The sequence below is a fragment of the Sinocyclocheilus grahami genome, unplaced genomic scaffold, assembly GCF_001515645.1.
Source record: "Sinocyclocheilus grahami isolate Dianchi unplaced genomic scaffold, SAMN03320097.WGS_v1.1 scaffold5.1, whole genome shotgun sequence".
Lineage (NCBI taxonomy): Eukaryota > Metazoa > Chordata > Actinopteri > Cypriniformes > Cyprinidae > Sinocyclocheilus > Sinocyclocheilus grahami.
In genome coordinates, this window is record NW_015505184.1 from 6452037 (window position 1) to 6476159 (window position 24123).

Genomic DNA, 24123 nt, shown 5'->3' on the forward strand with positions numbered 1-24123 from the left:
GTAGAACCAAGATCAGATTTGACGGTGCTGACAAACAACATATGTCTGCTAATGCAGATCTCCCAACATATATCTGATATCAAAAACGTAAATTTAATATAGAGGATGCTGAGGTCACGTGGCAACCCTGTTCTAGTCCCTGAGCTTTGGGGAGTAAAACGACCTACTTATAATTAATTAGGTAGTGATTGCACTTTTGTGTAATGTGCTGCCTTTAATTTTAGAAAATTAGGGTCAAAGTAGTTACTTAGTATAGAATTCAAGGCAATGCGCCATAGTGTTCACCTCCTCCAGTTGTTACAATTTTTATCTGGGTCAATCAGTGCATTCAGGAGACTTTCATAAATCCATTTAGTGGAAGTTCAAACAGTTCTTGATAGCATAAGCTACTGTTGTCCAGCTGATAAAATAACATTTAGCATTGTAGAACCAAGATCAGATTTGACGGTGCTGACAAACAACAAGGTCTCCTGCTAACTTCTGATTAAAGTTGGTAGAGCTGTCTCTGGACAGTTGTTTCACCGGTGGACAGGAAAGAACAAGCTAGAATAATAACCATCAGCCAGGGGAAAGCACCGTATGGGCCCCTCTCATCCTTACCTTGAAAACACCATCAGTAATGTGCAAAGCAAACAATAACAGACCTTCCCTTTCTTCAGTCTCTCCTTCTTCACCCTCCCCCTGGTGGGTGTTTTTTTTTTAACCACACCTATTTCCTCCATTGTGGGAGGAACTCTCCAAGAGCAACATCACTCCTGCATTCCTGCCAATGTGCACTGTGCTTCCCGCGGCCTGACTGTAAACCAGGCCAGACTGCTGAGCTGTTTCTATGGTGCTACATCAGAGGCTTAATAGTCACTGTACGCAGCCAATCAGATGGCTTGTGGGGGAACCTTGTGGGCTGTAGTAGCTAAGAGAGTGAGTTTGTGAACTTATTTTTGTTTGGTACAGAGAGGGCAACTTTCCTAGAAGAGCACAGGAGAAGAAAACTCATCATTTTCAATGGAATGACAACTGGTTTCTGTTGGCTGCCGTCTCAGCGTGGACATTGAGTCTCTGAAGCTATTGAGTTCAGTCACTTCCACTTGTATTGTTATAGACCACTTTCTTCATGTTTTATGGGTGGGAAGTGAGCAAACGACAAGGAAGACTTCACCCTGAAAACAGGGTCAGAAAGAAGTAGTTTTTGGCATCTGTTCAGGACAGAACGAAAGTTGTTCTGAAAGCTGTAGAAAGAAAATTCAGTTGCCATGGCAGATAATGTTATTGAGGAGACCGATAACTACCCTGGCAAAGATGAGCTGGACTGGGGCTATGAAGAAGGTAAGGATTCAATGAGAGAACCACTGGCTAATTCTCCTCTTTGTGAAACATGAAACTTTATTGGGTCCCACTTTATATTAAGTGGCCTTAACTACTCTGTACTTACATAAAAAAATAAGTACAATGTACTTATTGTGTTCATATTGTATTGCAAAACACTTTTGCTGCTATTGAGGTGGGATACGGGTAAGGTTAGGGACAGGTTTGGTGGTATGGGTAGGTTTAAGGGTGGGTTAAGGTGTAAGAGATGGGTCAACAGTGTAATTATAAATGTAATTACAGAAATGAATTACAGATGTAATTACATGCAGGTATTTTTAAAAATATAAGTATAATGTAAAAACTTTTATGTACACAATACGTGTATTGTACCAAATGATTAATTTAAAGGGATAGTTCACCCAAAAATGAAAATTTTATGTTTATCTGCTTACCCCCAGGGCATCCAAGATGTAGGTGACTTTGTTTCTTCAGTAGAACACATATGAGGATTTTTTACTTTAACCGTTGCAGTCTATCAGTCGTATAATGCATGGCAATGGTAACAAAATCTATGAGAGTAAAAAAAACATGCACAGACAAATCCAAATTAAACCCTGTGGCTCGTGACGACACATTGATGTCCTAAGACACGAAACGATCGGTTTGTGCGATAAACCGAACAGTATTTATATCATATTTTACCTCTAATACACCACTATGTCCAACTGCTTTGGGCGCGCGCACGGCCTCCGGTGCGTGAGGTGTGTACGCGCTCTGGTGTAGTTTTCGCAAATACGTCACTCATTGTTTACACAGTGCACAGTCATTGAAGGTACGATGGCTAATCAAAAGGGTACTTGCTTGCGCTTATCCGGATTGTTCAAACCGAATAAAAGATTACTTTCTCTCGCGCGAACTCATTCGGGAGTGGTGACTTTCCACGTATTCCCAACTTCTGAGCCTGCTCACCTGAAGTTATGGTTGATTGCTCTTCGGCTGCATATCAACACACCCATTAACGTAAACTACGCCAGCTCGCGTACACACCGCACGCATCGGATGCTGTGCGCGCGCTCAAAGCAGTTGGACATAGTGGTGTATTAGAGTTAAAATATGATGTAACTACTGTTCGTTTTCTTGCACAAACCGATCGTTTCGTGTCTTAGGACATCAATGTGTCGTCACGAGCCGCAGGGTTTAATTTGGATTTGTCTGTGCATGTTTTTCTTACTCTCATAGATTTTGTTACCATTGCCATTCATTATAGGACTGATAGACTGCAACGGCTGGAGTTAAAAATCTCTGTTTGTGTTCTACTGAAGAAACAAAGTCACCTACATCTTGGATGCCCTGGGGGTAATCAAATTTTCATTTTTGGGTGAACTATCTCTTTAAATGTCAGTACATAGTAGTTAAGGCCACTTAATATAAAGTGGGACCATATATATATATATATATATATATATATATATACTACCGATTCTTTAAATACACAGACAAAATTAGACAACTGTGATCTGTGACCACACACAATGCTGTCACTTTATAACCACTTCAGAACTTTTTTTTTTGAATCAGTACTCTATATTTTTAAACTTGTAAAGTGCATAAATAAAAAATAAAATATAATTGCATAATGCATGTTTATTATGTTAAAAATTTTATTTAGACCAAGATTTTTCTTTTAAATGAGTGTATAAAATATATGAACACAAATTATAAAGAGAGAGCATATATATATATATATATATATATATATATATATATATACTACCGATTCTTTAAATACACAGACAAAATTAGACAACTGTGATCTGTGACCACACACAATGCTGTCACTTTATAACCACTTCAGAACTTTTTTTTTTGAATCAGTACTCTATATTTTTAAACTTGTAAAGTGCATAAATAAAAAATAAAATATAATTGCATAATGCATGTTTATTATGTTAAAAATTTTATTTAGACCAAGATTTTTCTTTTTGTGAAGAGAGTCTTTTTTCCTAGCTTTATTACTATTATTTCTAACAGTGTTCATCTATTATATATAATATGTATTCTTTACTAGTGAGATTATAGATCAAATAAATGCATAGTGAATAGTCAAGGAAAAGATGAGTGAGTAATACATATAGACAGGGTGAGATGAAAAGCAGCAGAGGGTAAAAATGAGCACAACCTGTTATCCCCCTGTGTCTGCTATTCCTGTTGGACCCCTCAGTAATGACTTTGAGGCACTGGAGCTCTGGCAGCCTTTATTTAGTTTCAACATTGGGACAAAAAAATGGGCCACTATTTATTATCTAATATTTTATGTGTGAACTGACACAAAGTATCATGGTGCAAAAGTTTGATTGGTGCAAAAGTTTCAAGGTTGAGCAGCAGGCTAGTGGGTCATGAACAAGGACAGTGCTATCCGCAAGATAAGTATGCGTTGAAAACTGCATTAGAATAAAAAGTTAGAAGATTGAATCAACGTTTTTGTCTTTTGTGCATGAATCCAGGTGTTGAATGGGGTCTTCTGTTTCCTGAGGCAAATGGAGAGTACCAGTCCCCCATAAACCTTAACTCTAGGGAGGCTCGCTATGACCCGCGGCTCCTGGAGGTGGGGCTTAACCCCAACTATGTCGTTTGCAGGGACTGTGAAGTCATTAATGATGGTCATACTGTGAGGATCATGCTCAAGTCCAAATCAGGTATAACATGCTGAACGTTCACTAAAAATTATAATTCTGCCATTATTTTCTTATCTTTCTGCCTTGTTTTCCAACATGTCATTCAAAATTCTTTGAATAAAAATTTTTTTTTTTCATTTGAATACCAAAATAGTTTTTTTTTAACTACAGTTGACTAAAGTTCCAAAAAGGACAGAAAACAGCAAAAAGTACCATAAAAGCACCAAAAAAGAACATGTAACTTTGTGTATCTAGTGTAGATTCAAAAATTGCATTCTAGCATTAGAAAGAGAGTAAATGTTATCAGTGGATGATTGCTACACTCTAAAAATTGCTGGGTTATTTTTTCTACTCAAAGGCTGGGTTGAGCATGTTTGGTCATATTTTGGGTTGATTTTTTTCCAGTGTTGGGTAGTTTTTGTGTTACAAAGGCATTTGGTTAGTGGCTGGGTCAATCTCACTGGCAGCTGAAACTACACACCCCTCCCCCTCCCTACGACGAAACAACCCTATGTGGGGCTACTTCAACCCAGCCACTGAGTTAGTCAGAGCGCGGGCTTTTTGCATCCTCTCCAGGAGAGAGCAGTTCTCAGCATTTTTTAGAGTGTAAAACATCTTAAATGATACTTTGTTCGCACAATTTCGTTTGATTACAAAAGATAATAATAGTGCACAAGTCAGGTGCAGGGTTATTATACTTAAGTAAAACAAAAAAAATTGTTTAACACTTTAGACCAATTCTCACTATTAACTAATTGCTTATCAATATGCCTATTAATAACATATTGGTTGTTTATTAGTACTTATTAAGCACATATTCTGCATGAGCATATTCTACATCCCTTATCCTACCCAATACCTAAACTTAACAACTACCTTACTAACTATTAATAAGCAGCAAATTAGTTTAGTTGAGGCAAAAGTCGTAGTTAATGGTTTGTTAATAGCAAAAATTGGAAATCAAAATAAAGTGCGACCAAAAATTGTTACTTGAAAAAATTTGTTTTAACTGATGTAAAATAAAATAAAATAAAATACAAAAAACTATTTTAAAAGGCTGAATTTCTAATTTCCATTTAGTTTAACTTGATGTACTAAAATTACAAACTGAAATAAAAATTTATAAAAAACTGTATAGAGATTTAAAAGCAACAAAAACGGATAAAAATGACGAAACGTCAAAATCAATTCATTTTGAATTAACAAAAACTATAGTCTCTCAATTATACTAAAAAACACTGGTCAGATGGATTTTTTTTTTGAAGTTTGACAGGTAATGAGCCATTTAATATATCAGATTTATATGTTAACAACTTCTATATAAAAAACTGTATAGAGATTTAAAAGCAACAAAAACGGATAAAAATGACGAAACGTCAAAATCAATTCATTTTGAATTAACAAAAACTATAGTCTCTCAATTATACTAAAAAACACTGGTCAGATGGATTTTTTTTTTTGAAGTTTGACAGGTAATGAGCCATTTAATATATCAGATTTATATGTTAACAACTTCTATACTGTAATCTTATTATACTAGTTTTCACAAATACTGACGTTCTTATCATTTAAAAATGGCAAATATCAGGTATTATAACTGCCTTGGATTTATCCATTTAATGGTTGCCCATTATTTGGAACATGAGGGCGATTAAATAATGACAGAATTTTTATTTTGGGCTGAGCTATCTCTTTAACCAAGATCTCATTAGTGGCATCACAAGATCTAGGTTACGGAGTGGTTAAATGACATAAATCTGCTGTCTGTGAGAAACCTATATGTACACAGTGAGCTTGTTTAATGTCATTTCATCCTGTTGTCTTTCCTGTGTCTCAGTTGTGACTGGAGGTCCGCTCCCTAGTGACCATGAGTATGAACTGAGCGAGGTGCGCTTCCACTGGGGGAAAGAGAACCAGAGGGGATCTGAACACACTGTCAACTTCAAGGCTTTTCCTATGGAGGTCAGTGTCACTCCGCCAGTTCTGGCCATTTCACCATTTTCTCTTTTTGGTTCTCTCACTTACTCACCCTTTCTGATGTTTGAGGGACAGACTAAAACCAGCCTGCTTCACACCACACACATAAACAACACATTTTTATTTTGGGGCCTACATTAACAGGTCACAGTATTCACTCTGCATAAGCAATGCAAGTAACACGTCAGCTGCTGTATCCATTTGACTTATAAGGAAGGAAGCCTTTATAGCTAAAACCATAAACTGGAAGCTCAATCCATGTCAAAAACAACAATACCACATGCTCCAAAGAGGGATTCAACATCAAGTGATCTATTCAAATCACCTGTTCCTGGCACCTGCTCTCCTACTCCTGGTCTTCTGTACACAATGAGAAAGATAAGGACCCGCTCTTAACGTGTTACCATGTTTGTCAACCTGTTACTATATCACGTTTTCTCAAGTTGTTAGCACAACTGCGAGTCAAACCAGTCTTTTAACACAACACAGAATTGGCATCATCACCTACCTTCATAATTTGGCATACTTTGTATATGTTAATTTCAGTGTTCAGCTTATTGCAGATCACTTAATTAGTAATAAATGTCTCTCACAGCTTCATCTAATCCACTGGAACTCTACATTATTCAACGGCGTGGAGGAGGCCATGGGCAAGAAAAAAGGCATTCTTATCATCGCCCTGTTTGTGCAGGTATCACACTTCACCACATGGAGGTCATCATAAGTTAACAGATACAAAACTACCCAATAGTGTTGTGTAAATAAACATGGTATAAGTGGTGTAAATATAGAAAACCTTTCAAGAGAAAGGCTATTTTTTGTGTCTCTTGTCTTCTTGCAGTCGGCTGACATAGTGCTCTAATTTGTTCTATGCAGATTGGGAAGGAACATCTTGGGCTGAAGGCCATCACAGACATCCTGCAGGACCTGCAGTATAAGGTGAGCAGAAGAGCTGGCTCACTAGAGACTATAGCTAAAAATATGACTCATATGCTTCTGACCTAAAATGTCTTTTTTGTGTGTACAGGGAAAGACAAAAATAATTCCATGTTTTAACCCCAACACATTACTGCCTGGTAAATTCATAATCTGTTATACTGATATTTGCGTTTTATTTGCATGTTTTGATATTTGATCTTTGCTGACAGCATCTTGATATATCCATTAGTTAAATGTTACCAGTGTGTATCTGACTGTCTCCATTTCGTCTGCCTCCTCAGATCCTCTCTTAAGAGATTACTGGGTGTATGAGGGCTCTTTAACCACACCACCCTGTAGTGAGAACGTCACCTGGATTCTTTACCGTTACCCCCTTACCATCTCTCAGATGCAGGTAACACCTCCACAGCTATTATTAAATAATACTATTACTCAAATATGTATGTAATATAGCATATATACTGTAGTAGTGGCCAAGTGTCTGACCTTGGAAAATTGATATATTTGCTCTATTCAAACATAATGATAAGTTTATGTCGATTTTCTAAGCATATTTTCTAAGCAGAGTATTTATGTGCTCCGTGTTTCAGTTCTGTCATTTGTGATAATGCAAGGAAACATGCTTATTGAGGCATGCGCATGAGAGTGGCTGCTAATCAAAAACAAGGGAGAACCAATAAAATATTAATAATTGATTATATTGTAGTCTATGTATACTTTATTTACTCTGAGCTCCTTGTTTTTTAATATACATTTTGTGAGCTGTTTGCCTTTTCGCCAAATAATTTTTTATCAGTACCATACACATGTTTAGTGTTTTTCTCTTACCAATATAAACTAAAAGCAAATATTGTGCAAATGTCATTTTGGCCACTGCTGTGTATATATTTCAGTGTGTAAATGTTTTAAAATGAGTCTCTTGAGACCACATTTGATAAAAAAAAAAAAAAACAGTAAAACAGTAATATTGTGAAATTATAACAATTTAAAATAACTGGTAACACTTGACCAATTCTCACTATTAACTAGTTGCTTATTAGCATGCCTATTATTAACATATTGGCTGTTTATTGACCATATTCTACATCCCTATAATCCAACCCAATAACTAAACTTAACACCTACCTTACTAACTATTAATAAGCAGCAAATTAATAGTTTATTGAGGCCTAAGTTGTAGTTAATGGTTTGTTAATAGCAAGAATTGGACATTAAAATAAAGTGTGACCAAATAACTCTTTTCTATTTTAATGTATTATAAAATGTAATTTATTCCTGTGATGGCAAAGCTAAAATTATTCTAGTTTTCAGAGTCACAATGTTCCTTTAGAAATATTTTTTTTAATATGCTGATTTTGTGCTTAAGAAACATTTCTTATTATTATCAGTGTTGAAAACAGTTCTGCTGCTTAACATTTGTGTAACTAAATACCGCTATTTAGTTAGAATAGAACAGCATTTATTTAAAAACATAATCTTTTGTAACATTATACATGTAACATTTTTACTTCATCAATTCAATTCAATGTATCCTTGCTGAGTAAAAACTATATCTTTCAAATATCAAAATCTTGCTGACCCCAGACTTAAACTAGTGCATAATGCATCATCAGCTCTTAGAACATAATTTATATAAACCCATAAAAGGGGAAATCATAAACCGACTTGACGTGACTTGAACAGAGTGGGGTTTACCACAGTGATATACATCATAAGTTGAAGAACAATATATGCTGTTTGTCTGCAGCTGCATTATCTTTGGTCTCAATGACTGGCAGAGCAGGGGTACTTTCAAGTAAAGGCCAGTCATAGAGTATATTGATTATGAGGTTAAACATGAAAGCAGGTCAGGGTCTTGTCTGTGCTTGATGACTATAATAACATATTTGATATAAAATGTTTCCTTTTCGTATTAAGTCAACATGCAACACTGATATGTTATCCCCATTTTGTACTTGAACAGGATATATAACCCTGCTTATGTTATGACTTCAAACAAATACTTCAGACTATTAAAATAAGAAGTTACAATGGAGATATAATAGTGAAAAAGAGGAAAAAATCTAAAAGCTAAGAAAATACTCTCGCTTTCCAAAAAAGCTCACACCCAGGGTCCACATTCAACACTCACATAAGAAAGTAAAAGAATGGAGTTACTCACCAGTGTTCTGCCCTGTTGAAGTCAAGTCAGATTGATTTACATAGCACTTTTCACAACACACATTTTTTCAAAGCAGCTTTACAGAAAATCAAGCTGTTAATGTTTATAATATCTTCTTAACTTTATGCCTTATAGTTGCATTCATCAGATTAGAGCTGGTCGATAATATAGTTTACATTTTATTTATTTTATTTTATACAGTACAGCATAATGTGTGTGTACTGTTTCTGGATAATGTTGGTATAGTAGTTATATAAATCATTATTAATGAATAATGTGTTAATTTATTTGATATATATTTATATTCAGGGACGTGCACAGACATTTTGAGGGGCAGGAGCTCAAGTGGAAAAAAGGGCACTTCTCATATCTATTTGAGTTTTTTCGAAACAAAACGTTAAATATATTAGGGGTGTGCGATATTAACAAAAAATATATCTCTATATTTTCTGGGATTTTATTGATAATGATAATTAGACGATATTTTGCGTGTGCTGAATGCAAATTTTATTATATTTTGATTGTGCTGATGTCTTAAGGACTACACTCTAAAAAATGCTGGGTTGTTTCAACCCAATGTTGGGTCAAATATGGACTAATCCAACTGTTGGGTTAAAAAGCGATATTTTGCGTGTGCTGAATGCAAATTTTATTATATTTTGATTGTGCTGATATCTTAAGGACTACACTCTAAAAAATGCTGGGTTGTTTCAACCCAATGTTGGGTCAAATATGGACTAATCCAACTGTTGGGTTAAAAAGCTAATTTATAATTGTAACCAAAATTTAACCCAACAGTTGGGTTAGTCCATATTTGACCCAACATTGGGTTGAAACAACCCAGCATTTTTTAGAGTGTACCGTGGACAGCTGACTCCTAAAGTTTTTGATATTCTGCATATTCTGTGTGGTGATCAGTTCACAGCAGTGATAGAAATTAATCTTTTCCAATACGTTTTAATTGTTTTTTTGACCTTTATGGGCATTTTTACCTTTTATAAAGCCCTTTTTTTTCTAAAAGTGTGCATCATCTTTTCAGTCAAATTCTTAAAATTAATCAATCAATTAGAATAATAAGTAATTTGGGCTATTACCTAGCAAATGAAATCAGTATTGGCTAAATTAATCTTTGCAATGCAGAGAAAACACAGAAGCTGCATTAGAAGCGGCATTTAGATGCATTTACACACTTTTTAATGCAGGACATGAATGTATTTAACCTGCAGTTACAAATGCATTAAAACGGTTTGATATTTTAAACATAAAACAATTAAAATGATTTAAAAAAAATGAAAAGATACTTTAAATGTGAAATTAAAACTGCCAGTAGGTGGCAGCCAGTAACTGTTAATAAGTGAGTCATTGCGACTGAACCGAATTATTTAAACAGTTGATTCATTCAGGAACAAAACAGCATCGTGTTGCTCGGAGACGCAAATTGTTGTTATATCTGTTGGCGAAATAAAGCAAAAACAGTCAATATTGTGTCTAAAACCTAAGTGTCTTAATTTTAAATTCTTGTTTAATGAACTGCTCTATAAAATCAATATCACATTTGTAATCATGCTGCTTTTTGGTGGAAAAAACGTCAGTCTTCCTGTGATACTGATTAACTATATGAAATTATATAAATGTATAAATTTCTGCCCCCATATCTTGTATTTTGTGATCATTCTAAATGCATTTTAATAAACAGAATCATGCCGTGAAAGAACGTGCACTGGTCCAACCTACTAGACTTCCTATTGCCTTAGCTAAACTTGAGCTAACTTAAGTTACATGGTAGCTCTCATGAGTCATGGATGTTAGCAAGACAAATTCACTATATTTGTCTTTTGGATGATTAGCTGTAAATTCGAGGCACAGGTAGCTTAAGTCTTTTGTTCATCACCACTCACTGCCACACCGAGACAAACACAACTGGAAAGGGAGGGAGGGCTTCACTTCTGCGGCACTTCTTCCTGTTCCAAAAATATTTAATAAATATAATGCAAAATACAGGTTCATGTATGAAATATATTTGTGACCCTGGACCACAAAACCAGTCATAAGTGTCATTTTTTGAAATTGAGATTTATACATCATCTGAAAGCTGAATAAATAAGCTTTCCATTGATGTATGCATTGATGATGTTAGGATAGGACAATATTGGCCAAGATACAACTATTTGAAAATCTGGAATCTGAGGGTGAGAAACTATTTTTTATAAAATATTGAGAAAATCCCCTTTAAAGTTGTCCAAATGAAGTTCTTAGCAATGCATATTACTAATCAAAAATTAAGTTTGAATATATTTATGGTAGGACATTTTTAAAATATCTTCATGGAACATGATCTTTACTTAATATCCTTATGATTTTTGGCATAAAAGAAAAATAATTTTGACCCATACAATGTATTGTTGACTATTGCTACAAATATACCTGTGCAACATATTACTGGTTTTGTGGTCCAAGATCACATTTATTGTCAGTTGTTTTTTATCAATTCGCCCACCAGTGCCCACTGTGGAAAGTTAATTTTGGCCCCTGCTCACATCTAACCCACCCACTGCAGCGCACAGGTGAATGCTGGCCTTCTTTCAACTAACATTCAACCCTTTTCTCTGCCCCAGATCGAGGAGTTTCGTCGTCTCAGGTCCCATATTAAAGGAGCAGAGCTTCCAGAAGGCAATGACGGGATGCTGGGGGACAACTTCAGACCCACCCAGCCCCTGAGTGACAGGGTGGTCAGGGCAGCCTTCCAGTAAAACCCCCACTGCAGGATCCGTTTTAATCGGCCATGGGTACATTTTCAGGAGATTGTGTTCTGTTCTTTGTTTATTCAAACGGAGTGCCCTCATTTGAGCATAATGTGATGGCTTATGAATGGCTTTGGCTCCTCTTTGTAAAGGAGGAGTTAGATTAGGCTCCTCATATTAGCTGATTAAATGTCTCATTGTCTGGGTTGCATCAAGAGCCCACCTGGATTTTCCGATTGCAAACCTGTTAGTACTTCCAGAATTAAACAAAACTGAAGATTCATCTCCATATGACCAATAACTATACAGAAGCTCCTGCTTAGTGTGCAGTGGCTTAATGGAAACAGGCCAAGTTCTCTTAGCAGTATTAGCATCACTATACGATAGAGTGCTGCAAGGGTTAGAGTAATAGAATAACCCACTTCCTTCTGATCTAGGACTAGCTGCAGCATTGTGTATAGATCTGTCTATTTCTAGAGCTCTCAAGGGGACACCTGGGTCTGCTTGCATATTACTCATTTTGAAATTAGACTTTGAGCAGGTTAATTTAGGCCATGATGATGCAGTGCTACTAAAAGAGTCTGATGACGTAACCAGAGTAAGCTGAAGTATTACTCTGTTTATATACTACACTTCTGTTAAAACCAGAAAGTTTAAAGGAATAGTTCACTACAACATGACAATATGCTGAAACTCACACTCAGGCCTGAACAGCTGAAAAAAGCATCACAATAATCCTGTCAATCATTTAACATCTTGTGAAGTGAAACAAGCCCGTAATCTATAATAATGCTTTCTCCAGTGAAAAGTCCATCCCCATGTTGTTGTCCTCACACTAAAATCCACTAACGTATTTGTTTGGAACCGTTCTGGACTGTCTTGGCTTATAAACGGTGCTTGATCTGCCCATATTTCTCTCCTGATTCAGATGAGATGACTGGAGAATGCAATATTATTGTTTATTACAAACATGCAGCTTTTTGCTTCACAAGATTGATGGACTGGAGTGGTGTGGATCACAGGTGGATTATTTTGTTGTTTTTATCAGCTGTTTGGACTCTCATTCTGACGGCACCCATTCACTGCAGAGGATCCATTAGTGAGCAAATTTCTTTGAATCTGTTCCGATATAAATGGCCCGAGGATGCGTACATTTTCAGCAAATTTTTTTTGGGGGTGAACTAAGTGCTTGTCATGTAACTTACAGTGATAAAAAAATCATTTTTAGCAGAGCTACTCCAGCACTCTTCTCACTTTCAGCACAAATGAGCAGTTTTCATGTTTGTTTGAAATTATGATTAAATAATGTTATTCACCTCAGATTTGATTCATAAAATGGATACATACAAGCTATGAGCTGTAAATACCACAATAAACAAAAACCCTTCAAACAGGGAGTAGACATAATTTCCCACTTCCTACATTTTATATAAAAAATGCCCAACTAGGTCAAGTATGTTGCAATCATCTTCAAACCACGGTCATGAACTGTCAGTAAATGAGACTAAAGTTAGGATGTAATTTAGCTGAATCAGTACTAATGAGTAAAACTGATGTCAACAGATTAGGCAATTATATGCCTCCTCACTAATTGCATTTGAAAGATCTTCTGACTCTCCTCTGCTACTAGGAAAATTAGTAATGTTAGTAATGTTAATGTTTTCTCTTCAGCTCTTCATGTTTTTTTGGGCTCACATACATATTTATATAATGACACGTACACACATTTTCCATCGCTCTTACCTCTGTCTTTAATTCTCTCCCCCACCTCTCTCCTACAGACACACACACACACACACACACACTACTTCCTCTTTGCTAAGTAACAGAGAACACATGCATGACAAGCTGATGGATGCACAGTGAGATATTGTTCAGGTGTAATGGATATCTAATGGTCACATGACTGCCTCAAAAATGTGTGGTTGGCATGAGAATTAGGGGTCCACAGATCCTTATTCTCTTCCGATTTTAACAGTCCTGTAGAATGAATTTAAAAAAAGTCCCATTCTGAAAGTAACGGTATAGCCTTATATACAGTGGGTACGGAAAGTATTCAGACCCCCTTAAATTTTTCACTCTTTGTTATATTGCAGCCATTTGCTAAAATCATTTAAGTTAATTTTTTTCCCTCATTAATGTACACACAGCACCCCATATTGACAGAAAAACACAGAATTGTTGACATTTTTGCAGATTTATTAAAAAAGAAAAACTGAAATATCACATGGTCCTAAGTATTCAGACCCTTTGCTCAGATATGGGGTGCTGTGTGTACATTAATGAGGAAAAAAAATTAACTTAAATGATTTTAGCAAATGGCTGCAATATAACAAAGAGTGTAAAATTTAAGGGGGTCTGAATACTTTCCGTACCCACTGTATATATATATATATATATATATATATATGTGTGTGTGTGTGTGGGTATGTATATATGCATGTATATTTAACCTTTTTTTTAATCTTTCAGAGATTACAATAATGAAGAACTAGAGATGAAGGCTCCACAATGTCCTGGCTAAAGTGAAAGTTCATCACTTCCTGTAGAGTTGCTTGGGCATCGTTTTGTAGTTAACCTTCATGAGTATGGCCCTGATGTGTGCAAAAGCTGCTTTTACTGTTCATTTAAAAACACAATTATACTGGATTTCATGTAAACAAGTGGAAGCTAGTGAGCATGAAGAGAAGCCTGGTGATAAGCTTGTATGGAAAAGTGAAGGAGTATATTAACGCTTGATGAATATTGTTAGAATACTGCAATTAAGAAGTTAACAATATGTAGCATGTGTGTAGTCCTATAAATGTGGCTTTATAGGAATATCATACTACACAGTATAATACACATGACTGACATGTAATGTAGGCAGACCAGTTCCATACACTGTTTGATTATTTCTGATACATAATTTGACATGATTAGAATCAGTTTAGTCATATCAGAAGGTATATATATATATGTCTGTACATTAAATGCTTTTCAATATTAGCACTGAAATAAATTAATGCTGTTGAATGAACTGATTCAAGCTCCAAAGACTGGATTCATGGGTGCATTTTTTTTTCTTTACCAGATGAACGAACAGAATATGAAGGACCATATAGGTGTATTATCCTGTGTTTAATGTTTGTTTTAAATTTATTTTTGATAGATAGCTGTATCGCTTAGATCTGCAGATTCAGGGCTCAGTAGAATTGCATACAGCAGTTTAATAGATAACTAGTCTATTGGTCTTTCATTATCTTGCTTTACACAACTTTTTAGCAATGCTGTACATCTCTTTGTAGTCCCGCAAAAAAGGAAACATGATTCATTGACTGATATGTGTCTGTATGTCATATTATTTCTGAAACCTGAACAGCCACAGACTCTGCTGTTCTCGTGGGAAACCACGTTCAGGTGAAAATAACTGCTTATGCATACCTTGAAAACCCCTTTTCATCATAACGATTGACATGTAAGGAGTAAGCATATACAACCTGACATTTACAATAGTGTCATTTCTATGAGATTCTCACTGGATATTTGGGGGGAAGTACTTATGTCATTATGTAGGCCAGACATATTTGTTGTCTTTCAAATAAAGTTAAATTTTAATGTATTTTATATTATTATGTTTTCAATTTAATTTGGGTGTGTTTTAATATTTTTTATATTTTTTTTTTGACATTTTAGTTAGTTTTATTTCATAGTTTTAATAATTTTACGTTATCCTAAACTTATTACAGTTAATTGCCAATGTCTAATTTTCATTTAAGTTCATTATTATTATTTTATTTCGGCTTTAAAAATAACATTACTGATGTTTCATCAAGTGACCTATTTAAATCTCTGACACTTTGGTTTCATATAAGGAAACCTTACTGAATATTTGCTTCAACTGAACAACATCATTCTATACACAAAGCTACAGCAAAAAGATGACTTTATGATGTTAGCATGCTGTCATTTAGGGCATTGACATGAAGCAAACTTACTGATTTTATTTTAATCGCATGGCCTATTCCACTGGTCCACAAGGAAATATTACCATTCCTCATAGCAACTAGCATTTGCAGCTCCACCCAGCAGCTTCAAAGCTTCTAAAACAGTATATTGAAGCATTCAAGTTGTTTGTCTTCTGAATACAGAGGATCCACACCTGTGTATGACTAAAAGTCATAATCTTGTTTGTTTGCATTGAAAAGGCATGTAATTGTGTGAAGTAAACAGTAGAAACAGTAGAATAGAATACCATGGTAAGATCCAAAGTACCATGGCACATTCACTATCATGGTACATTATGCAGCACAATGGTTTTACCAACACTACCATTTTTGTTAAGGTCACATAAGTAGTTGTACTCTTATTATCTTGCATGTTGCTACAATGTAGTGTTGCTGCTGTGGGCCCACAAATGTGTCATACCACAGAAGAAAGACATAGAATTGGACTTTGGACCAAATTGGCTGTATTTTTGTCAATAGTAACAGTTATATAAAGAGATGTAGTAAAAATGACAGTAACCAATATCGCCGATCGCTTATTATGCATTACACAAATGAGCACAATTTAAAGGCATTGCGAGGTTCACGACACAAAGATAGCACTGGGGTCACTCTAAAGACTTATTTATTAAAATCGCTCTATCGCTTATGGAAAGCTGATAGGCTAGTAGTGTCACATCAGAGAGCAGAATCATCACATCTTTAATGAGGATGTGAACATTTATGTTGGCTCCTCATTTAAAGCTGTGGGCGAAGTGCACGAGAGGAGCTTTCATCTTCAAACACACTCGAGCAAATCGTCATGCTCTGACATCATGGTGAATGGTTAATTGAGGTAGTCAACCTAGTGTGTCAAGCTAAATGAAGTGTTTCACTCCAGTAATCAGCCAGAAGATTCGCACAATGCCCATCAGACAGCTAATTCCTCAATCCTCTTGTCGTTATTAAGACTTGATTAGAGGGAAATTATAGCATGACAAATAAACAAGATACAGATGTTAATATGTTAATAGCTCTCCCTTGGGCCTGAAACAGGCAGATTATAACAATCAGTCACAAATCCTATCAGTTTAAAATGGAACAACAAACATGAGCAACAAGCGTGCATGCACACACACACACACACACATGTCTGGTTTGCTATCCTTGTCGGGACTCTCCATAGGCGTAATGGTTTTTCTACTGTACAGACCGTATATTCTATTGCCCTACACCTAAACCTACCCCTTACAGGAAACTTTGTGCATTTTTAGATTTTCATAAAAACTTCATTCTGTGTGATTTATTAGTTACCTGTGGGGACCTCAATTTAGGTGACACGTGACATGAGTCCCCATGAGTCTGTGTGTATTTAGGTTTAAGTCCCCACCAGAATAGAAAGACAGATACACACACACACACACACACACACACACAGTTTGTTTTTCTATCATGATGAGCACTGTCCATTCACTGCTATTGTTTTTATACTTGAGCTAATGATTTTCTATCCCCATACCTCTAAGTCAAACCCTCACATAACTCTTTCTTTCTTTCTTTCTTTCTTTCACTATTGCATTAGAAATACACAGTAACACTTTAGAATGGAGAACACATATTCACTATTAACTAAGAGTTTTCTCTGAACAAACTCCTTATTTACTGCTTACTAATAGTTAGTAAACTAGGCTAGTTGTTAAATTTAGGTATAGGGTTGGATTGAGAGATCTAAAATATGATCATGCAGAATAAGGCATTAATGTGTGCTTTATAAGTACTAATAAACAGCTAATATGATAGTAATAGGCATGCTAATAAGCAACTAGTTAATAGTGAGAATTGGTCCTTAAAATAAAGTGTTACCAAATACACCAATTAGTATTAAATATTTTTCTTAAAAAAATGCATACCAGAATTCTAAAGATTATTATTTTGATGTTATGATGAGTAACAATTAGGCCCTATAATAATAATATTCGACAATCATGTGTCTAAATAAATAGAAAATAAACAGTAAAAACTCAAATCAATCATTGTAAATTTGAGTATCAAATTTAATTTAGGTATCACAACATTATAAGTACAATTTTGATATTTAGGCTACTTAAGATAACAATTAACATTAAATTATTTGTATTTTTAATGATTAAATTAAAATGATATTAGTATTAAATATTTTTCTTAAAAAAATGCATACCAGAATTCTAAAGATTATTATTTTGATGTTATGATGAGTAACAATTAGGCCCTATAATAATAATATTCGACCATCATGTGTCTAAATAAATAGAAAATAAACAGTAAAAACTCAAATCAATCATTGTAAATTTGAGTATCAAATTTAATTTAGGTATCACAACATTATAAGTACAATTTTGATATTTATTTTGAGATTTAGGCTACTTAAGATAACAATTAACATTAAATTATTTGTATTTTTAATGATTAAATTAAAATGAGAGATGACAACAAAGGTAATTAAAATGTAAAAATATGGGGAAATGAGCATGCAAGATTAAATATTTAATCTCAAACAATACATTTAAAATATCTAATAACAGTCAATAATTAATATAACACTGATATACTGTAAAAACATGGTAAATTTGGGTTCTATATAGAGCCATTTAGGGGTTACAAATATGAAGCGCCTGATAGAACAATACATTTCTCTAATATCTCTAATATCAGCCTATAACTGATATTATACCAGGGATATTTTAATATCATTGAGATACTATAGTTTTTTTCTCTTAAAAAATTGTTCATTGTGCTCTTAGACCAACCCTGTGCTTATTCAATCTTCACTCAATTCACAAAGACGTTCTTTAAATAAACATATGCATTCTTAATATGCTTTTCTAGAGTTACCATGTGTATGAATAGTTCTTTTATGTGGCACACACCTGTAAGTAAACAGACTGATTGTGAACACAGGAGAGGATGCATGAGCAGGGATCAGACAGTGTCTTTCTCCCTGAATGTCACTGTCCCAAATCTGCCCAAACCTGTTTTGATCAAACATTGTGCTTCCATGCGGGAACAGAAATGACTGAAGTGTGTAACCTGGAATAATTTCATGAGCATGGATGCAAAGCGGATATGAAAATGAGCTGAAAAACACAAAGTTCCAAGTTGTGTTGTACTGTACGTTTTTTTTTAAATGGTGCAAATAAAAAAACATTCAAGTGGTCATTTATAGTGTGATGTACCAGTGAACATAGTCTTAAAGCAAAATGATAACAGATTTCTTTGGCTTAATGGGATTTTTTTTTCTCAAATAAATACAGATTTATTCCCTCTGGTCTAGTTTGACAGGATTCTTGGCACCAGGGGACTGATGGCACACGTGCAGCTGCTTTAAAGAAACAGCAGGGGGAGCTCTGAGTATGCGAGTATTTCTGCTTGAACACAGGATAGAAAGGTTTCAGGCCATGGGTCATCTAATTGAGTGATCTGCCATGACCTTTCACGGTCAGGGGGGAAATATCAGTGACAAAGGATTATTCCATTTGACATTTCTATTATTCTCCTCCCGATATTCACATGGATAGTTTATTTGTTGTTTTTCTTGCCAAAAGCACTAGGGCTTGCATTTCAGACATGGTTGATTAAGTTTTATCATGCAGATTTTGAACCGGAAAAGAGTAGAACAAATTTCATAGACTTGCGTTTCAGATTTTTAATCTAAGATGTGCAACACGCTACATGGATGTTCCATTCTCTACACGGGTTCCACTCATTCATTAAAACATGTCTGTGTAAAATTAAGTTCTTCAGTGTTCACATCAGACATAATTGCAGTGGCTCTAATTGATTTGTTTCCATAGCAGAAGATTAGGTGGACCCAGATATACCCTCACGTAAAAGAGGTATCGCTTCCCCCTTTTGTTTTGCATTAATTCACAAGTTTATTGATGTCATTCCCGGAATGACCTTTTGCTATTACAGCTTTAATACAAAAGAGCTTAAAGCCCAAACAGATGGTTGCTTCATGGGTTGAGGGACAACTCAACGCCCTTGTAAAGCTGGTGCATTTCCCATCCGCATTGCTACTCATTTTAGCAACAAAAATATACTGTATGCCATGATGGAGACAGAGGGTCCCTTTACATTCCCTCAGCACAGATATCAAATCACTAGTTTCTTTTTTCTCTCGCATGTGAATAGAAAAGGACCATAGTTCAAAAAAAAAAAAAAAAGAGCGAGAGAGAGAGAGAGAGAGAAATTCCTGAGATGGAGTAGTAAATCCCAAGGGCCCCCAAAGCCCCAGGCTACTACACCTCCACAGACACTCAGATGGAGAAGTATTATGGAAAAAAGAATTTAATGATAAGGTGTTCTAATGAGAAAGTGGGCTACAGAAAGAAATCAGATATAGTTTCTCTAGTATATTCTGTTTGTGGACATAATATTCTGCATATAGCAGAAAATTCATATGCGGTGCAGATCAGCATTTTACTGGAATGGGATTCTGAAAGGGACATAAAAACAACAGATATAAATCAAACAACAAAATCTAATCCATTTCACCATGACCTTTGTGACCAAAAGAGAGAATGTGTGCAGAGAGAGAGAGAAAGAGAAAGAGAGGGAGAGAGAAAGAGAGAGGAACGGCTATTGTTCCATTAAGCTGCTCTAAAAATAACTACCATTTCTAACCAATGAGCTGTGGGTTGCTATAACATCCATATCTTTATGCCAATGAGGGAGATATAAATGTGCAGTATGGAAGAAGAGAGGGGGGGAGGGGGGAGAGAGAGAGAGGGAGATATTGATCACTCACTGCCAAATGGAATTGAGTGTGCTTGACAACACAGGGCTGGGGGTGCACAAGAACATGGCCTTGTAATTCTGCCTACAGGCTCCAAAAGAGAACAACGTTCGGTTTGAGAATATTCAAATAATTTTTTGCCATTTGCTCTTCAATTAAATTGTGTGGGCAGTTTACACAGTTGTCAGAATCGAGCAGTGGTAAAATACAAACAAAGTGGTGTTATGTTTTCAGACAACATTTTTCTGTTGTAATGTAACAGTTGCGGACTTCATCAGATATGTTTGCAAATTAGGCAAAAGTTATAATATCAGTGACAGATTTGGGCAGTTGAGATATGAAAGAGAATCTCTGCAGAGATTCATACGCTTCTATTTTTAAGCAGTATCACACGAGCAAGAGTGCTGATGTTCAGTACTACGGCTTTTACACAATACTTTAATAAGTAATAAATTAATAGTTCACAATAAAGCACCGGTGATGAAAATAAATTCCAAACAAAGCAGAATGAACTGCACATCTCTGAACAACACACAGTGCTGTGCGGGGTGTTTTCTTCCGGGATGAATCAGTATTTTGAATGTAGCAATGACTCACTCATGAATGCAGTCACTTGTTTTTTTCCTGAATGAATCAGTGTAATTTAACACATCGGTTGAATGAATGATTCAATGATTCACTCATAAAGACACTTGTTTCTTTCCTGAATGAATCAATGTTTTGAACAAATCGGCTATAAATGACTCTCATAATGACAGTCTCTTGTTTCTGTTTTGAATGAATCGGTTGTGAATGCTTAGAAAATGGCTGCGTCCAAAATCCCATACTCTTGAGTAGGTACTTACAGTGGTGTAAAAAGTTTTTGCCCCCTTCCTGTTTTTTTTTTTTTTTGCATATTTGTCACACTTGAATGATTCAGATCATCAAGCAAATTGTAATATTACACAAAGATAACCCGAGTAAATACAAAATGCAGTTTTGAAATAATGATTTCCTTTATAAAGGGAAAAAAGCTGTCCAAACCTGCCTGGCACTACGTGAAAAAGTAATTGCTCCCTAAATGTAATAACTGGTTGTGTCACCCTTTGCAGCAACAACTGCAATCAAACGTTTGCAATAACTGGCAATGAATCTTTCACATCGCTGTGGAGGAATTTTGGCCCACTCTTCTTTACTGAATTGTTTTAATTCAGCCACATTAGAGGGTTTTCGAGCATGAATGGATTTAAGTCCGGACTTTGACTTGGCCACTCCAAAACCTTAATTTTGTTTTTCTTGAGCCATTCAGTGGTGGACTTGCTGGTGTGTTTGGGATCATTGTCCTGCTGCATAACCCAAGTGCGCTTGAGCTTGAGGTCACAAACTGACAGTGGTGTATAAAGTACCTGAAAGCCATACTCAAGTAAAAGTACAGATATCTTACCAGAAAATGACTTTGGTAGAAGTTGAAGTCACTGTTTAGAATATTACTTGAGTAAAAGTCTTAAGGTATGTGATATTTATTGTACTTAAGTACGAAAAGTATTTTTTAAATCTTAAACGTACTGAAGTATTGAAAGTAAAAGTACAAGTAAATGCAAAATGTAAAAGAAGCAAATAAATATATATAAAAAATGTTCATACACAGCTGGAGTAGCAAGACTGTGTTCAGTTTTAACTCTTTCTTCCAATTTGTATCTTTGAGTAAGAATAAGAAGCACTTCATCCGGTACTCAGTGTCTTTCATTTCAACATAGGAAAACATAAGAAAACATTTCTGGAATCTGCATCTGAAATAGCATTTAGATGTATTTACACAGTCGAATGTAGTTATCTCAGAGGGGACATGGATGCATTTAACCTGCAGTTACAGATGGATAAATAATGTTTTGTTTTTAACATAAAATGTTGAATACTGATAGGGCTGCACGATAAATCTCATGCGATTGTCATGCGCATCTCGTCAGTAAAGCCGGTTCTGTTGATTAGTAGTAAATCTCCATCACCTGCTTTCAGATGGAGCAGCATTTACTACACAGAGCCGTAGTTCACTGACAAGCTACGCAATATCGCGTTCATTATCACAGATGAATCGTCTGCACATGATGGAGATTTACTACTAATCAACAGAACCGGCTTTACTGACAAGATGCGCATGACAATCACATGCAATTTATCGTGCAGCCCTAAATACTGATATTTGAAATTATTTAAAACAAGAAAAAAAAATAGTCTAAATGTGAAATTAAAACCGCCAGTAGGTGAAAGCAAGTGACTGTTAATGAGTGAGTCATTGAGATTCAACAGATTCGTTCAAATGGCTGATTCATTCAGGAACAAAGTGTTTGACTGTATTAATGAGTGAATCACTGAATCATTTATTCAACAGATTAGTTCAAAAAGCCAATTCATTTAATGAGTAAACACCGTTCGTTGTTCAGAGACGCAAGTCACTTATTGCTAACTTTATTGAACTTGTATTAAAATGATTATTTAATTTGTTATCATGCTGATATCTGCAAAAAAATAAAACGGTACTCTTTGTGTGATATAGATTAAGTTAACTATATTAAATTATATAAATAAAAACTTATACAGAAGCATTTTGCCGTCTACAATTTAGAATGCATATTGCTTTAGAAGACAACAGGTCTGGCAGTAATCAGGCCTGGGTGTGGCTTGTGAAATTTAACTTGGCTTTCTAACATAATGTGGTTAATCCAAGATCTTTCATGATTTAACAGGAGGGGGCAATTATTTTTTCACATAGGGCCAGGTAGGTTTGGACAGCTTTTTTCCCTTAATAAATGAAATCATCATTTAAAAACTGCATATTGCATTTACTTGCATTATCTTTGTGTAATATTCAAATTTGTTTGATGATCTGAATCTTTTAAGTGTGACAAATATGTAAAAAAAGAAAAAAAACAGGAAGGGGGCAAAAACCTTTTCACGGCACTGTATTTTGAATAGGTAATTACTTCGCAACTGTTAAAAAAGTTCTATAGAGTATGAATGTAATCTGGACGTGCTACATTTGCCATGTTGTCATTATCATGTGACTTACCGGTGTCAGTTGCATAATTTTACTGCCATTCACAAATCCTCTACTGTGGCCTGATGGGATGGTAAATTGTCCATCATATGTTGGAAGTAGTAGGCCATCCAGGCACTTTTTTGCCTACTCTTTTATGAGTACTTCTTTTGTCACTGTTTTTTGACTGCTATATAGTAGAAAAGTATGTGATTATGGATGCAGCCTATGTCTCTTAAATACAGTCACTTTTACATTTCCAGAATGATCAATATTTTGAACAAATCGACTGATAATTAGACTCTTTCATTAAGACAGTAACTTGTCGCCATCTACTGGTTTAATTATGTAGCTTGCAGAAAAATTAAAAAAATGTACTAAATTGCACAGACTGATAGACTGGACTAAATATCCGCACGTGCACTGTCAATGCAATTTAAGGACCAGAACTAACCATTGTATAATACAAACCATTAGTTTTTTCGCAACGAGTATAAGACCCTTTTAAGCAAATAGCAGATCAGATTTCTCCTTTCTTGACATCCCCACTAATCTACTATTAATCTTTAAATC

General features: G+C 35.3%; 1 protein-coding gene across 1 annotated transcript; it reads left to right on the forward strand.

The window, feature by feature from the left end:
- The first annotated feature begins 784 nt into the window (after positions 1-784).
- Positions 785-14821, forward strand: LOC107585586 (carbonic anhydrase-related protein-like). The gene is made up of 9 exons (XM_016272671.1): positions 785-1323; positions 3810-4001; positions 5818-5942; positions 6553-6648; positions 6834-6896; positions 6985-7033; positions 7178-7290; positions 11673-11843; positions 14271-14821. The coding sequence occupies exons 1-8, from the start codon at positions 1251-1253 to the stop codon at positions 11805-11807; spliced, it is 846 nt and encodes a 281-aa protein (XP_016128157.1). The 5' UTR covers positions 785-1250; the 3' UTR covers positions 11808-11843; positions 14271-14821.
- Positions 14822-24123: the final 9302 nt, after the last annotated feature.